This window comes from Penaeus japonicus, unplaced genomic scaffold, assembly GCF_977035675.1.
Source record: "Penaeus japonicus unplaced genomic scaffold, GWHDUDI00000001_assembly GWHDUDI00000030, whole genome shotgun sequence".
NCBI classification, from domain to species: domain Eukaryota; kingdom Metazoa; phylum Arthropoda; class Malacostraca; order Decapoda; family Penaeidae; genus Penaeus; species Penaeus japonicus.
The window spans coordinates 1,149,617-1,167,116 of record NW_028234432.1 but is presented as its reverse complement, the minus strand read 5'-3'; the positions used below and the strand labels follow the sequence as shown (position 1 = coordinate 1,167,116).

General features: G+C 61.3%; 1 protein-coding gene across 1 annotated transcript in view; it reads left to right on the top strand.

The window, feature by feature from the left end:
* Positions 1–14,697, top strand: part of LOC147468117 (uncharacterized) — a 17,476-nt gene extending 2,779 nt beyond the window's left edge. The window contains exons 2-3 of the mRNA XM_086554603.1: positions 4,340–4,765; positions 14,530–14,697. Of these exons, the coding sequence (XP_086410729.1) occupies positions 4,340–4,765; positions 14,530–14,697 (594 nt within the window). The remainder of the gene's footprint in view (positions 1–4,339; positions 4,766–14,529) is intronic.
* The last annotated feature ends 2,803 nt before the right edge of the window (positions 14,698–17,500 follow it).

Sequence of the window (17,500 nt, the reverse complement as noted above, 5' to 3'; positions counted from 1 at the left end):
CCTCTCCTCTCCTCTCCCCTCTCCCTCCCTTGCTCCTCTCCTCTCCTCTCCCCTCTCCCTCCCTTGCTCCTCTCCTCTCCTCTCCCTCCCTCCCTTGCTCCTCTCCTCCCCTCCCCCTCCCCCCTCCCTCTCCTCCCCTCTCCCTCCCTCCCTTGCTCCTCTCCTCCCCTCTCCCTCCCTCCCTTGCTCCTCTCCTCTCCTCTCCCCTCTCCCTCCCTTGCTCCTCTCCTCCCCTCTCCCTCCCTCCCTTGCTCCTCTCCTCCCCTCTCCCTCCCTCCCTTGCTCCTCTCCTCCCCTCTCCCTCCCTCCCTTGCTCCTCTCCTCCCCTCTCCCTCCCTCCCTTGCTCCTCTCCTCCCCTCTCCCTCCCTCCCTTGCTCCTCTCCTCCCCTCTCCCTCCCTCCCTCCCTTGTTCCTCTCCTCTCCTCTCCCTCCCTTGCTCCTCTCCTCCCCTCTCCCTCCCTCCCTTCCTTGCTGCTCTCCTCCCCTCTCCCTCCCTCCCTCCCTTCCTTGCTGCTCTCCTCCCCTCTCCCTCCCTCCCTCCCTTCCCTCCTCTCCTCCCCTCTCCCTCCCTCCCTCCCTTCCTTGCTGCTCTCCTCCCCTCTCCCTCCCTCCCTCCCTTGCTGCTCTCCTCCCCTCTCCCTCCCTCCCTCCCTTGCTCCTCTCCTCCCCTCTCCCTCCCTCCCTCCCTCCCTTCCTTGCTCCTCTCCTCCCCTCTCCCTCCCTCCCTCCCTTCCTTGCTCCTCTCCTCCCCTCTCCCTCCCTCCCTCCCTTCCTTGCTCCTCTCCTCCCCTCTCCCTCCCTCCCTCCCTTCCTTGCTCCTCTCCTCCCCTCTCCCTCCCTCCCTCCCTTCCTTGCTCCTCTCCTCCCCTCTCCCTCCCTCCCTCCCTTCCTTGCTCCTCTCTTCCCCTCTCCCTCCCCTCCCTTGCTCCTCTCCTCCCCTCTCCCTCCCCTCCCCACTCTCTGTTCGTCTTTCTTTCCTTCTTCCATTGGCCCTGTATGTAAAGGTTATCAAGCAGGTTACGGAACGCCATTAACTACGAAACGAGGCCCGGAATGTGGTCGCCCAAAAGAGACCACGGTTTGGAAGCTCCGAAGCAGCAGACGCCAAAAACGCCCAGAAGAGAGAGCGTGGCCGTCATTTCCCAGAAACCAAGAGTGTGGCACCCGTCGAACAGGACAGCCGGACAATCTCAGTTAATAACGTGGAACTCCCGCCTGCAAAAAAAATAACAAAGAAGCAGCTGCCAAGAACAGAGAACATGGGAAACGAAGAAACGGAATCCTACATCCGGGACGTGGGACAACGACAAGAACGCGCCACCAGGACGCGCGGACATCGCCGCCAGAGTTAGAAGTTGACCTGAACCACGCAAGGCCGGACGACACGTTCGCCCTTCAAGGACGACTTCAACTTTACGGCTTGAGGACAAGCCTTTTTAGGTGACCAGGCAGTCTGTGAGACAACGTGCAAGCCACGTGGAGACATGAGAAAGCCACGTGGCCTAGATGCTATAAAGACGAAGGGGCAACTCTTCATGGCGTCTCCCTAGCTAGGTCAAGATAAAACGGGCCGACCTCAGGTCATTCGCCCTCTCTCTACCCGACCTCGCCTGCAGACACACCTGGCTTCGCCTCGGAAAGGCGCCGTGAGCGCCGAGCCGACGCTCCGAGCCCGCCCCGTCCGCGGGACGCGCACCAAACAGAAGACATCAGAAGCCATCGAGACCTGTAATTATTTCCATATAACCATGCCGATATTCACCAAATAAAGGAGTTAAGAATACCAGACTTTGGCTTCAAAATACCCTTTGTGAGCACCTGTCACACTCTCTATCCCCCCTCTCTCTCTATCCCCTCTCTCTCTCTCTCTATCCCCACTCTCTCTATCCCCTTCCCTCTCTCTATCCCCTTCCCTCTCTCTATCCCCTTCCCTCTCTCTATCCCCTTCCCTCTCTACCCCCCTCTCTCTCTCTCTCTCTACCTACCCCACCGGGCGGGGGGGACCGCGCGGGGGCCTCTCTCTCTCTCTCTCTAACCTCTACCGCGGCGCCCCTCTCTCTCTATCCCCCCCCCCAGGGGGCGGGGGTGGCCGTCACGTAACGCCGCCCGACTCTGCATACGGGGGGCGGGCGCGGGGCTCTCTCTCTACCCCCCTCTCTCTCTATCCCCCTCTCTCTCTATCCCCCTCTCTCTCTATCCCCCCTCTCTCTCTATCCCCCTCTCTCTCTATCCCCCTCTCTCTCTATCCCCCTCTCTCTCTATCCCCTCTCTCTCTCTATCCCCTCTCTCTCTCTATCCCCTCTCTCTCTCTACCCCCTCTCTCTCTCTCTACCCCCTCTCCTCTCACCTCTCTACCCCCTAAACCAATATAAAATAACCTCTATACACACCCCCCCTTCCCTCTCTCTCTAACCCCCCACCACTTCCCTCTCTACGCACCTACCTGATACCCCCTTCCCTCTCTATAACCAATCTACTCTAATCTAACGAACCCACTCTTCCTCTCGAACTAAGTAGGCCGCGCCGGGGGGGCCCTTCCCGTTCATAAAACTCTACCCCCTTCACCGACCCCCTCTACTAAAACTAACCTACCCTACCACCTCCCTTCCCTCTCTAAGTCTACCCCCCCTCTCTCTCTACCGAACCCCCCTCTCTCTCTAGTCTCGAAACCCCCCCGAGCGCTCGAGCCCCCCTCTCTCTCTACCCACCACCAGCAACCCCCCTACCCCCCCCCCCCCCCCCCCCCCCCCCACACCACCCCTAGCCCCCGTCCGACCCCCTCACCCTCGTTCCAAACGACCCCCCCGCACAGCCCCCCCCCGCCCCACCCCCCTCCTCCCCCTCCCACTAATCCCCCCCCACCCCCCCTTTCCCCCACCATCTATCCCCGCTAACCCCCTGTCCCCCGCCCCCCCGCCCCCCCCCAGGTCCCCCCCCCCCCCTACCCCTCTCACCCCTCCTGCCGAAACCCACCTCCTGCCCTCCTCCCCCCCCCACATCCACTCTACCCCCCCCCCCCTCGACACCCCCCCGCCCCACCCCCCCCCACCACCCCCCTCCCCCCCCCCCCCCTCCCCCCCCCCCCCTCCGCCCCCCCCCCCTCTTGCTCCCTACCTCTCTGAGCGGGGTCCCCTCTCTCTCTCTCCTCTCTCTCGATGCGGGGCCCCTCATGCTTCTCTCTCCCTATCCCCTCTCTCTCTCCCTATCGCCCTCTCTCCACGGCTCCCTATCCCCGCTCTCTCTCTAACCCCTCTCGGGGTCTAACGGGCGGCCCTTCTCTCTCTATAATAAGACCCCTCTCTCTCTATCCCTCTCTCTCTCTCTATACCTATCCCCCTCTCTCTCTCTATCCCCCTCTCTCTCTATCCCCCTCTCTCTCTATCCCCATACCATCTCTCTCCTATCCCCTCTCTCTCCGGGGACTATGCGGGAGGGGGCGGCGGGCGCTCGTGCGGGGGGTCAAGTGCGGCGGCCCCTCTCTCGCTCTATCCCCAACAGTGCAACACTCTCTCTCTTGCACATCCCCCCTCTCTGTTCACTCACAAGCAAATTATCCCCCCCCCTCTCTCGCTCTATCCCCTCTCTCCTCTCTATCGGGGATCCCTCTCTCTCTCTCTATGCGGGCGGGGGGGCGCCCTCTCTCTCTCTCTCTATCGGGTGCGGGGGGGCCCTTTCTCTCTCTCGACGCGATCTATCCACTCCGAGATCTCTCTCTATCCCCTCGCTTCCCCCCCAGCAAACCCCTCTCTCTCTATCCCCACGGAGCGCAGAAGTTCTCTCTCTCTCTATCCCCTCTCTCTCTCTCTATCCCCTCTCTCGCGCGCGTCTCTATCCCCTCGAGGCGTCTCTCTCGAGGAGATCTATCCCCCCTGCGAACTCTCTCTCTCTCTGCCACAAACGGGGGGGGGGGGGCCGCCCGGGCCCCGGCCACACCGCCGCTCTCTCTCTCTGCGGGGGTCCTGCCCCCCCTCTCTCTCTCTCTCTGCCCAACCACCCCCGGCGGTCTCTCTCTCTCGGCGAGGCTGCCCCCCTCTCTCTCTCTCTCTCCCCATCTATGGGCGCCGGGGGGGGGCGGGTGGGGGAGGGGGGGTGGGCGCGGGGGGGCTCTCTCTCTCTCTCTGCCCGGGATCTGGGGGGCGCCGGGGGGTGGGGGGGGGGGGGGGCGGCAGGGGCTCTCTCTCTCTCTCTCTCTCCCCTCTCTCTCTCTCTCTCCTCCTCTCTCTCTCCCCTCTATCCCCTCTCTCTCTCCTCCTCTATCTCTCCCCCCTCTCCCCCCCCCCTCTCCCTCCCTCCCTTTCTCATTCGATTAAAACGTCACCGTCCCCTCCACTCCTCCAGGTGACGAGCGGCCTGCGCCTGCCGGTCGGCCTGGCAGCGCAGCAGGAATTAGCGAAGGACGAGTCGAAAGAGCAGCAGACAGCGGAAGAAAAGAATAGTCAAGAGGAGGTCCGGGAGGCTCCTGGCGGCGACGCAGCAGGGGGCGCTGGGAAGAGCCCGAGAAAGCCCGAGGACCCGTTCAATATCCGAAGCCCTGGGAGCGGGAGGATCGCCAAGGTCGATCCGGCTACGTCTAAGCCCCTCGGTAAGGCTCCTGCCGAAGGAGGAGGAGAATCTAAGGAGCAGCAGCAGGAGGAGATGGAGGAGGCGACGAAAGAGAAGACGGTGGAGGACGCGAGGGAGAGTTCGAAGGTTGGGGAGGCCGGGTCTGGCGCCTTCGAGGTTTTGGATCCGCCGTCATCAGGAGAGGGACCGGAAGTTAAGGTGGTGCGTATACGCTGTTTTTTTTCTCGTTTTTATTTGAAAATAAGCGTCTGTCACAGATCGTATCCTGAATCGTTATTCTTTCTTCTTCTCTTGGTTTATTATATGCAGTGATTGCTTAATCCCTCGTAATGATTTCTTTTTGTCTTTTCCTTCCCCTCACTTTCACTTGTTCCCTCATTATTTTTCGTTTGTTCTCCATTTCTCTCTCCAATTTATCTATCCTCTCCCCTTCACCCCTTCTTCACCCTTTCACTCCCTCTTCCTACTTACTCCTCCCCACTTTCCTCTCCTCTCCTTCCTACTTACTCCTCCCCACTTTCCTCTCCTCTCCTTCCTACTTACTCCTCCCCACTTTCCTCTCCTCTCCTTCCTACTTACTCCTCCCCACTTTCCTCTCCTCTCCTTCCTACTTACTCCTCCCCACTTTCCTCTCCTCTCCTTCCTACTTACTCCTCCCCACTTTCCTCTCCTCTCCTTCCTACTTACTCCTCCCCACTTTCCTTTCCTCTCCTTCCTACTTACTCCTCCCCACTTTCCTCTCCTCTCCTTCCTACTTACTCCTCCCCACTTTCCTTTCCTCTCCTTCCTACTTTCTCCTCCCCACTTTCCTCTCCTCTCCTTCCTACTTACTCCTCCCCACTTTCCTTTCCTCTCCTTCCTACTTACTCCTCCCCACTTTCCTCTCCTCTCCTTCCTACTTACTCCTCCCCACTTTCCTCTCCTCTCCTTCCTACTTACTCCTCCCCACTTTCCTTTCCTCTCCTTCCTACTTTCTCCTCCCCACTTTCCTCTCCTCTCCCTTCCTACCTTCCAGTTACTCCTCCCCACTTTCCTTTCCTCTCCTTCCTACTTACTCCTCCCCACGTTCCTCCTCTTCCTTCCTACTTACGCCTCCCCTCCCTACTTACTCCTCCCCACTTTCCTCTCCTCTCCTTCCTACTTACTCCTCCCCACTTTCCTCTCCTCTCCTTCCTACTTACTCCTCCCCACTTTCCTCTCCTCTCCTTCCTACTTACTCCTCCCCACTTTCCTCTCCTCTCCTTCCTACTTTCTCCTCCCCACTTTCCTCTCCTCTCCTTCCTACTTACTCCTCCCCACTTTCCTCTCCTCTCCTTCCTACTTACTCCTCCCCACTTTCCTCTCCTCCTCCCCTTCCCTCTCCTCCTCCCCCTCCCTCTCCTCCTCCCCCTCCCTCTCCTCCTCCCCCTCCCTCTCCTCCCCCTCCCTCTCCTCCTCCCCCTCCCTCTCCTCCTCCCCCTCCCTCTCCTCCTCCCCCTCCCTCTCCTCCTTTCCTTCCCTCTCCTCCTTTCCTTCCCTCTCCTCCTCTCCTTCCCTCTCCTCCTCCCCTTCCCTCTCCTTCCCTCCCCTTCCCTCCCCTTCCCTCTCCTTCCCTCTCCTCCTCTCCTTCCCTCTCCTCCTCCCCTTCCCTCTCCTCCTCCCCTTCCCTCTCCTCCTCCCCTTCCCTCTCCTCCTCCCCTTCCCTCTCCTCCTCTCCTTCCCTCTCCTCCTCTCCTTCCCTCTCCTCCCCTCTCCTCCTCTCCTTCCCTCTCCCCCTCCCCTTCCCCTCCCCTCTCCTCCCCTTCCTCCTCCCCTTCCCTCTCTATCTCTCTCCCCCTACGTTCTCCCCCCCTCCCCTCCCCACCCGCGGGCCGGGGGCGGAGCGCGCGCGGGCGGCGCGGAGCGCGAGCGGAAGTCGAGCGGAGGCGAGCGCGAGGCGCGGCGCAGGAGCGCGCGGGGAGGGCGAGCGCGGCGCGGGAGCAGCGGCGAGGCGCGAGGCGCGAGAGCGGGGGGGCGCGGCAGCAGCGAGGGGAGGGAGAGCGGGCGAGAGCGCGGAGCGGCGAGCGGCGAGGCGCGCGGGGCGGAGCGGGAGGACGAGGCGGAGCGAGCGCGCGCGACGCTCCGACCGGTGCGCGACGGCGAGGCGGGCGTGGAGGGCGCGGCGGGGGGGGGGGGGGGGAGAGCGAGAGGGCGAGGGGGAGAGCGGCGAGGAGGAGAGGGGCGAGGGGAGAAAGAGGGGGGCGAGGGAGAGGAGGCGGGACGACGGCGGAGAGGCGGAGAGGAGCGAGAGGGGAGAGAGAGCGCGGCGAGAGGAGCGGGGGGGCGAGAGGAGAGGCGGAGGAGAGGAGGGAGGGCGGCGAGGAGGGAGAGAGAGAGGAGAGAGGAGGAGCGGGGGGGGAGGAGCGCGCGGAGGGGAGAGGGCGGAGGAGCAGGGGCGCGGAGGCGGGGGGCGAGGGCGGAGGGGGGGAGGGAGAAGCGGAGAGGCGAGAGGGAGGGGGGAGGAGGCGGAGGGCGAGGGGGGAGGGGGGGGCGGGGGAGAGGCGGCGAGGCCGAGGAAGGGAGCGAGAGAGGAGCGGCGAGGGAGGAGGGCGGAGGGAGGCGGGGGGGGGCGGGGGAGAGCGGGAGGGGAGGGGCGGCGGGGGGGGAGGGGGACGAGGGAGGGAGGGGAGGGCGAGGGGGGAGCGAGGAGAGAGCGGAGAGCGGGGCGGGGAGCGGGCGAGGGCGGGAGGAGGCGGGGGAGGAGGAGGGAGAGAGCGGAGGGGGCGGAGCGAGAGAGGGGAGAGAGGCGGCGCGAGAGGAGAGCGAGAGGAGCGAGCGGCGGCGGAGAGCGGGGAGAGGAGGAGAGGCGGGGAGCGGGGCGACGAGGCGGGAGAGGGGAGAGAGGAGAGAGAGAGAGAGGAGGGGCGGGAGAGGGAGAGGGAGCGAGGAGGAGCGGAGAGCGCGAGGGCGGGCGCGAGGGCGGGAGAGGAGCGGAGAGGAGGAGGAGAGAGGCGACGGAGAGGCGAGCGGAGAGAGAGGAGAGAGCAGGCGGGAGGAGGGGAGAGGGCGCGGGGAGGAGCGAGCGGGCGGAGGGGAGACGAGGAGAGGAGCGGGGCGAGGAGGCGGAGGGAGGGAGGGCGGAGGGAGGAGGAGGGGAGCGGGCGAGGAAGGCGCGAGGGCGGCGGGGAGCGGGCGGCGGAGAGGAGGCCGGGGAGCGCGCGGAGAGAGGAGGCGCGGGAGCGGAGAGAGAGGGAGCGGCGCGAGAGAGAGAGAGCGAGAGAGGAGGAGGAGCGAGGCGGGGGGAGAGAGGGAGCAGGGAGCGAGGGCGCGCGGGCGGAGAGCGGGGAGGGGCGAGAGCGGAGCGCGGGAGCGGGGCGGAGGGGGAGGCGAGGGAGCGGGGGCGAGCGCGGAGGCGAGGAGAGCGAGGGCGGCGGGGGCGAGGCGACGAGCGGAGCGCGGCGACGAGGCGGGGGGCGCGGGGAGCGAGAGGGGGGGGGCGAGGGAGCGGGGAGAGGAGAGGGAGAGGAGAGGGCGCCCCCCCCCCCCCCCCCCCCCCCCCCCCCCCCCCCCCCCCCCCCCCCCCCCCCCCCCCCCCCCCCCCCCCCCCCCCCCCCCCCCCCCCCCCCCCCCCCCCCCCCCCCCCCCCCCCCCCCCCCCCCCCCCCCCCCCCCCCCCGGGGGGGGGGGGGGGGGGGTGGCGGGGGGCGGGGGGGGGGGGGGGGGGGGGGGGGGGGGGGGGGGGGGGGGGGGGGGGGGGGGGGGGGGGGGGGGGGGGGGGGGGGGGGGGGGGGGGGGGGGGGGGGGGGGGGGGGGGGGGGGGGGGGGGGGGGGGGGGGGGGGGGGGGGGGGGGGGGGGGGGGGGGGGGGGGGGGGGGGGGGGGGGGGGGGGGGGGGGGGGGGGGGGGGGGGGGGGGGGGGGGGGGGGGGGGGGGGGGGGGGGGGGGGAGGGGGGGGAGGGGGGGGGGGGGAGGGGCGGGGGGGGGGGGGGGGGGGGGGGGGGGGGGGGGGGGGGGGGGGGGGGGGGGGGGGGGGGGGGGGGGGGGGGGGGGGGGGGGGGGGGGGGGGGGGGGGGGGGGGGGGGGGGGGGGGGGGGGGGGGGGGGGGGGGGGGGGGGCGGGGGAGAGGGAGAGCGAGGCGCGGGAGAGGAGAGCGGCGGAGAGCGGAGAGGAGCGGCGGAGAGGCGGGGGAGGGAGGAGCGCGGGGGGGGGGGGGGGGGGGGGGGGGGGGGGGGGGGGGGGGGGGGGGGGGGGGGGGGGGGGGGGGGGGGGGGGGGGGGGGGGGGGGGGGGGGAGCGGGCGCGCGGGAGGGGCGGGGGCGAGAGGGGGCGGGCGCGGGAGGAGGGGGGAGCGAGCGGAGCGCGAGAGCGAGAGCGAGAGAGGAGCGGCGGAGAGGGAGCGGAGAGCGCAGGCGAGGAGGGGAGGGAGAGCGAGCGAGACGCGCGGCGGGAGAGGGAGCGGGAGAGGAGGAGAGAGCGAGAGGGAGGGAGGGAGGAGCGCGAGAGGAGAGGAGCGGGGAGCGCGAGAGCGCGGCGAGGAGAGGGAGGAGGAGCCCTCCTCCCATCCCCACCCATCCTCTCCTTCCTCCTCCCACCCCCCAATCCTCTCCTCCTCCCACGCTTCCCACTTCCACATCCTTCTGTTCCTCCCCTCCTCCCCTTTCCTCCCTCCTCCCCTCTCCTCTCCTCCTCCTCCTCCCTTCCCTCCCATCCTCCTCCACCTCCATCCCTCCTTTCCCACCCTCCTCTCCTCCACCTCCTCCTTCCCTTCCCACCTCCCTCCATCCTCTCTCCTCACTCCCTTCTCCTCCCCTCCTCTCCTCTCCTCCCTTCCTCCCTCCCCATCCTCTCCTCCTCCTCCTCCCTTCCTCCCATCCTCTCCTCTCCTCCTCCTCCTCCCTTCCCTCCCATCCTCTCCACCTCACTCCCCTTCCCTCCTCTCCCATCCTCTCCGTCCTCCTCCTCCTATTCCTCCTCTCCCCATCCTCTCCTCCTCCTCCTCCTTCCACCCATCTTCTCCACCTCCTCCACACCTTCCCACCCATCCTCTCTACCTACCCTCCTCCTCCCTCCCACCCATGCCGCTTCCTCCTCCTCCCTTCCTCCTCCCATTCTCTCCTCCTCCTTTCTCGCTCCTCCCTTGCTCCCCCCCCTCCTTCATCTCTCCTTCCTCCTTCCCTTCATTTTTATTTCCCTTCCCTCTACACGTCTCCCTCCTCCTCCGTGCACTTCCCCCTCCCATCCTCCTCCTCCTCTTCACATCCTCCTCCTCCTTTCCCCCTTCCTCTCCCTCCTCCTCCCTCCTTTACCCCCTCATCTCTCCCTCCTCCCTTCCTTCCCACCCACTTGCGACTTTCCTCTCCTCCTCCTCCTTACCCACCCTTCCCCACCCCACCTACCTCTCCCTCCATCACTACTCCTTCCCACCCCATCCTCTCCTTACTCCTTCCCTTCCACACCTATCCTCTCCTCTCTCCACTCCCTTACCCACCCATCCCTCCTCATCTCTTCCTCCCTCTCACCAACCCCCATCCTCTCTCTCCTCCTCCCTTCCCCCCCATCCTCCCCCTCCTCTCTCCCTTCCCATGTGACCATCTCTTCCTCGCTCCCCCTTCCCTTCTCACTCCTCTCTCCTCTTTTGTGTTCCTCCTCCCTCCTTCCACCCATCCTCTCCTCCTCCTCCTCCTCCCCTCCCCCTCCATCCTCGCCCTTTCCTCCCTCCTCTCCCTCTCCTCACCCATCCTCATCCTCCTCCTCCCTTCTCCTACACCCTTCCACCTCCTCTCTTCTCCTCTCCATTCCTGCCCATCCTCTCCCTCCTGTGTCCTCCATTCTCTCCCACCCACTCTCCTCTCTCCTCCTCCCTTCCCCTCCCCATCCCCTCTCCTCCTCCTCTCCTTCTCCCACCTCCTCTCCTCCTCCTCCTCCTCTTCTCTCTCTCTCCATCTCCTCCATCCTCCACTTCTCCCCCCATCCTCTCTCCTCCTAGACCTTCCACACATCCTCTCCTACTCCTCCTCACTCTTCCCCTTGGTCCAGACTCTCCTCCACCTCCTTCCTCCTCCCATCCTCTCCCCTCCTCCTTCCTCACTTCCCATCCTCTTTCTCCTCCTCCTCCCTTCCCACTCCCCCCCATCTCCTCTCCTCCCCTCCCTTCCCCCCCCATCCTCTTCCTCCTCCTGCCCTTCCCTCCCCCTCCTCCTCCTCCTCCTCCAACTCCATCTCTCCTCCTCCTCCCTTCCCATCCTCCTCCTCCTCCTCCTCGCTCTTCTGCCCCCTCCCCATCCTCTCCCTCCTCCTCCCTTCCCACCCCATCCCTCTTCTCCCTCCTACCTCCTCTTCCCACCCAATCCTCCTCCTGTCTCCTTCTCTCCCTTCCCACCCTTACTCTCCTCTCCCTCCTCCCTCTCCTCACCCTCCTCCCCCGCCTCCTCCTCCCTCCTCTCCTCCTCCCCTCCCTTCCCCCCATCCTTCCCTCCTCCCCTCCCTCCCCCCATCCTCTCCTTCCTCCCTTCAGCCCTACCTCCCTCCTCCCTCCCCCTCCCCTCCTCCTCCTCCCTTCCCCTCCACTCCTTCTCTCTCCTCCCTCCTCTCCGTCCTCTCTCCCTCCTCTCCTCCCCCTCCCTCTCCTCCTCCTCCTCCCCCCCTACTCCTCCTCCTCCCTTCTCCACCCTCCTCTCCCCTCCTCCTCCTTCCCCCCTTCCTCTCCTCCTCCTCCCCTCCTCCTCCCTCCCCTCCTCCCTCTCCTCCATCCCCCATCCTCTCCTCCCTCCCCCTCCTCCTCCTCCTCCTCTCCCTTCCCCCCCCTCCTCTCCTCCCTCCCTCCTTCCTCCCCTCTCCCCCATTTCCCTATCTCCTCCTCCTCCCTTCCCCTCCTCTCCTCCTCCTCCTCCCTTCCCACCCATCCTCTCCTCCTCCTCCCCCCCCCCCCCTCCTCTCCTCCTCCTCCCTCCCCCCCCCTCCTCTCCTCCTCCTCCCTCCCCCCCCATCCTCTCCTCCTCCTCCCTTCCCACCCATCCTCTCCTCCTCCTCCCTTCCCCCCCATCCTCTCCTCCTCCTCCTCCCTTCCCACCCATCCTCTCCTCCTCCTCCTCCCTTCCCCCCCATCCTCTCCTCCTCCTCCCTTCCCTCCCATCCTCTCCTCCTCCTCCCTTCCCCCCCATCCTCATCTCCTCCTCCTCCCTTCCCCCTCCACTCTCCTCCTCCCTCCCCTCCCCCCCCATCCTCCCCTCCTCCTCCCCCCTTCCCCCCCCTCCTCTCCTCCTCCTCCCTTCCCACCCATCCTCTCCTCCTCCTCCCTTCCCACCCATCCTCTCCTCCTCCTCCCTTCCCACCCATCCTCTCCTCCTCCTCCCTTCCCACCCATCCTCTCCTCCTCCTCCCTTCCCACCCATCCTCTCCTCCCCCCCCCCACCCAATCCCTCTCCCTCCGCCCTTCCCCCCCTTCCTCTCCTCCTCACCTTCCCCCCCTTCCGTCTCCTCACCCCCCCCCCCCTATCCTCCTCCTCCTCCCTTCCCACCTAAATAAACATCCTCTCCTCCTCCTCCCTTCCCCACCCATCCTCTCTCCTCCCTCCTCCTCCCTTCCCCTCCTTCCTCTCCTCCTCCTCCCTTCCCAACCCATCCACTCCTCCTTCCTATCTCGCGCACAGACCCCCATCCTCTCCTCCTCCTCCCTTCCCCCCCATCCTCTCCTCCTCCTCCCTTCCCCCCCATCCTCTCCTCCTCCTCCCTTCCCCCCCATCCTCTCCTCCTCCTCCCTTCCCACCCATCCTCTCCTCCTCCTCCCTTCCCCCCCATCCTCTCCTCCTCCTCCCTCCCCCCCCCTCCTCTCCTCCTCCTCCTCCCTTCCCACCCATCCTCTCCTCCTCCTCCCTTCCCCCCCATCCTCTCCTCCTCCTCCTCCCTTCCCCCCCATCCTCTCCTCCTCCTCCCTTCCCTCCCATCCTCTCCTCCTCCTCCTCCTCCCTTCCCCCCCATCCTCTCCTCTACAACTCAAGCATTTCCCCGCGCCTTCCTCATACCTCCATACGCTCACCATTCCCCGTCCCCCCCTCCTCTCCTCCTCCCTCTCGTCCGTAATCGCTACCACCCATTCCTCTCCCCTACCTCCTTCACCGTCCCATCCTCATCGCTCCCTCCTTCCTTCCCACCCACGCCTACGCCGTCCCCTCACAATCCCAATAACAGCCTCTACCTCCTCCTCCCTCCCCCCCCCTCCTCTCCTCCTCCTCCCTTCCCCCCCATCCTCTCCTCCTCCTCCCTTCCCACCCATCCTCTCCTCCTCCTCCTCCCTTCCCCCCCATCCTCTCCTCCTCCTCCCTTCCCACCCATCCTCTCCTCCTCCTCCTCCCTTCCCACCCATCCTCTCCTCCTCCGCCCGGCCCTCCTCCTTCCTCTCCTTCCCTCGACCATGCCATCCTCAGAGTCCTTCACGACTCCCTCCTCCGTCTCCTCCCTTGCTCCTTAAGCCCCCATCCTCTCCTCACTCCTTCGTCTCTACCAGCCCCTATTCCTCATCCTCCTCCTCGCAATATACAGACTCACCATCATTTAAAATCACTGCCTCCTAACTTTACCCCCCCATCCAATATCCATACCACCCCATTCCCACACATGCCTCTAATCCTCAGCTGCGACTCTTCTCCTCCCTTCCCACCTCTCTTTCAAATTCTCCCTCTCCTCCTCCCCTACATTCATTCCTTACCTTTCCCCCATCCTCCTCCTCAATCTCCTTTTTCCTTCTTCCGCAAATACTCATCCTCTCCTCCTCCTCCTCCCTTTCAAAACCCATCCTCTACTTCCTCATCACTCCTCCCCTCCCTATCCACCCCATCCACCTCCGCCTCCTCATCTACCCATGCCGCCACGCCATCTCTTGCTCCTCCTGGCCTCTACGCCTCCCTGTCCTCCATCCCCGTCCTACCCCACCCTTCCTTCTTCCATACCTTCTCCTCCTCCTCCCTTCCCACTCCATACCTCTTCCTCCTCTCCTCCTACCCTTCCCACCCATCCTCTCCTCCTCCTCCAGCTTCCTCACCCCATACCTTCTCCTCCTCCTCCTCTCATTCCCACCCATCCTCTCCTCCATGCCCTTTCCCTCCTCTTCTCCCGGCCCATGCCTCTCACACACACTTCAGCCCCACCACCACCAGTCACAACCATCCTCCGATCCTTTCCGTACCTCACCTTCCCCTCCCACCTGTACCGCCTGAGTTCGTCCGGCCCGACATGAGCCACGAGCCACCACGAAAGGCGAGGGGCGGAGCGGACCATGGTCAGGAGGACTCACGTGAGACGAGCATTGTTAGCTGATGTCACGAGATATGTTTCCTGGTATTCGGGAATGTGTCATGCAGCATACCATAGTATCCTCTTCGTGTGTCTTGAGCCCGTCTACCTTCATTTCTATCTTCTCGTCTAACTTGGTATTATATCTATCGGTCTTAATAAGGTCAGGTTCCGTTTGTCTGGCTCTTTTTTATCTATTTTTTTTTTTATTATTTTTTTTTTTTTTTTTTTGTGTAGTGTATTGTGTGTGTTTGTTGTATCTGTGTGTTATGTGAGTGTGATTATAGTTGTGTTATTGTTACAGTTTTTCGATAGTATTCTTTTCTTTTCCTTTTTTGCATGGTTTTCCTTGTTCGTGTTTCTACTTTACCCCTCAGCTGGTTTTTTTATTTTTTTCTTTGTCGGTCTTTTATTCTTACTCTTCATTGTTTGTGTCTCTACGTCGTATTTCTCCCTCTTCTACCGTGTTGGGAAAATATCTGTTACTGATGACGTATCTTCACTCTTTAAATAATCAGCCACTGTGTAAATGATTCATGTATGAACATTAAATTTCAGTTTATATCGGTATTTCCTTTTTGTTTTTGTTTTTAATTATTGTTTACTTTGTGGCATTGCATTTTTATTTTTTTTTTTCTTATCACAGACTTGACATGGTATCTTTTTATCTATCTCTTTTGTCTACTTCTCTTACTAATCTTATAATCCTTTTACTTATTCAGCTCTCATCAATGATATCTTCTGCGTATCCCTCCTCTCGAGCTATGTTTCCTCTTTCTTTCTCGCGGGCCCGTGACTCTCGAGTGAAAGGTCAGGTCATGTTGAAGGAGGCTGACGAGGTAGTCGAAATGAACGGGACCGACATGGTAATGCTGAGAGAAACGAAATGAATACTCTCGCATATTTTAGTAGTGGAGCTTTCGTTGATTTCGGGTGATTTTAATGCGCTTCTCTCTCTCTCTCTCTCTCTCTCTCACTTGCATCGCATTCTTCGTTTCCTTTATTCTGTTCAATTATTTTTTCTTCTTTTCTTTTTCTTGACTCTCCTCTCCTCCTACTTCTACTTCTCCTCATTATCTTTCTACTGCTATTTTTCTTCTTTCTCCTGCTACTCCTACTAATTCTACTCCTACTCCTACTACTACTTCTTCTTCTCCTCCTCCTCTTACTACTACTACTTCTACTACTCCTCTTACTACTACTTCTTCTACTACTCCTCCTCCTACTACTACTTCTATTCTTCTTCCTCCTACTCCTACTCCTCCTACTCCTCCTACTCCTCCTACTCCTCCTGCTCCTCCTGCTCCTCCTACTACTTCTACTACTCCTCTTACTACTTCTTCTTCTACTACTCCTCCTCCTACTACTACTTCTATTCTTCTTCCTCCTACTCCTACTCCTCCTACTCCTCCTACTCCTCCTACTCCTCCTACTCCTCCTGCTCCTCCTACTACTTCTACTACTCCTCTTACTACTTCTTCTTCTACTACTCCTCCTCCTCTTCCTCCTCCTCTTCCTCTTCCTCTTCCTCTTCCTCCTCCTCCTGCTGCTGCTGCTATTGTTGCTGCTCCCTTGCTGCTCCTCCTTTCTTTTTCATTTTCCTTCTCGTCCTTTTCCTTCTCCTTCTCATCTTCCTCATTCTCCTCCTCCTCTGCCTTCTCCTTCTCCTTCTCCTTCTTTTTCTCCTCTAGCTCCTCTTCCTCCTCCTCCTCCTCCTCCTCTTCCTCCTCCTCCTCCTCTTGCTGCTGCTCCTCCTCTTGCTCCTCCTCTTCCTATGCTCACCTCACTCCACCCCTTCCCTTTCCTTTTGTTCCCCCCCCCTTGCCCATCACTTGGCCTTTTTCAGGCCTTCCCCCTCTTTTTCCCTTTGTCTTTTGGCCCTCCTTACCCCCTGCCCTCATTTCCTCCCCACCCCCTTTTCCTTTGCCCCCTCCCCTTCTTCCCTCCACCTACTTCTCCTCTTGCTCCTCCTCCTCTTGCTCCTCCTCCTCTTGCTCCTTCTCCTCTTGCTCCTCCTCCTCTTGCTCCTCCTCTTCCTCTTGCTCCTCCTCCTCTTGCTCCTCCTCCTCTTCCTCCTACTTCTCCTCTTCCTCCTACTTCTCCTCTTCCTCCTCCTCTTCCTATTGCTCCTTCTCCTCTTGCTCCTCTTCCTCTTGCTCCTTCTCCTCTTCCTCCTCCTCCTCTTCCTCCTCCTTCTCTTCCTCCTCCTTCTCCTCTTCCTCCTCCTTCTCCTCTTCCTCCTCCTTCTCCTCTTCCTCCTCCTTCTCCTCCTCATCCTCCTCCCTATTCCCCTTCCTCCTCCTTCTCTTCTTCCTCCTCCTCTTCCTCCTCCTCCTCCTCCTCCTCCTCTTGCTCCTCCTTCTCCTCTTGCTCCTCCTCCTCCTCTTGCTGCTCCTCCTCCTCTTGCTCCTCCTTCTCTTGCTTCTCCTCTTCCTATTGCTCCTTCTCCTCTTGCTGCTCCTCCTCTTCCTCCTACTTCTCCTCTTCCTCCTACTTCTCCTCCTCCTCCTCTTCCTCCGCCTTCTCCTTCTCCTTCTTTTTCTCCTAGCTCCTCCTCTTCCTCCTCCTCCTTCTCCTCTTCCTCCTCCTTCTCTGCTTCTTCCTACTTCTCCTCTTGCTCCTCCTCTTCCTCTCCTTCTCACCTCAAGATCCTAACAGCATCTGGTTTATCCGACCGCAAAGTATCTCCTTTTCCGTATCAACCCACACGGATATTGAGCCGGGGAATCTTTTTTTGATTGTTTTTTTTTCTTTTCTTTTCTTTTCTTCTTTTCTTTTCTTTTCTTTTCTTCCCATTCGCTCTTAGAAAAGCCCTGAATGTTAAGTCTACAAAATTGTTTACACCTACCTTTGGTTGTTGTAATTTTTTTTTCTTTTTTCTTTTTTCTTTTTCTTTTTTTCCCCCACTGCTACTATGTCGTAAGCCACCTGAACAATAGACCATTTTTTTTACGTCAGTTCAATTTTTGGTTCTTGATAATTCTTTCTTGCTGCTCACACACATAATAACCTACTTTTAGCCTCTCATCCCCTCTCACCCTCGACCCTTCCTTCTCTCTCTCTCTCTAGATCTCTGTATCTCTATCTTTCTCTCTCTCTCTCTCTCTCTCTCTCTCTCTCTCTCTCTCTCTCTCTCTCTCTCTCTCTCTCTCTCTCTCTCTCTCTCTCCTCCTCTCTCCTCTCTCTCTCCCTCTCTCTCTCTCTCTCTCTCTCTCTCTCTCTCTCTCTCTCTCTCTCTCTCTCTCTCTCTCTCTCTCTCTCTCTCTCTCTCTCTCTCTCTCTCTCTCTCCACTACAAATGCGTGGGTTGTGGGTTGAGCATAAGACATTTATTTCTTTACCTTACCATTCTTTAATAACCCATGCCTACAGCTGTTCCCCATCCCTATTTTAAGTAGTGTATAACCCATGCATATTAGCCCACAAAGTCTCTTCCCTATTTAAGAATATACAAGTATCCGCGGAATTAAAATTGTATATATACTCGTTTTTGCCATTTGATCAATCTTTCGTGTCACGCTGACATAACCCAATTGATTTTTTTCTAATTTGATTTTTTTTTATAAAATCACCTATTTTACCAATCTCTAGTGTTTTTTTCCATGCTCTCTCTCTCTCTCTCTTTCTTTCTTTCTTTCTTTCTTTCTCATTCTCTCCCTCTCTTTCTCTCTCTCTCTCTCTCTTTCTCTCTCTC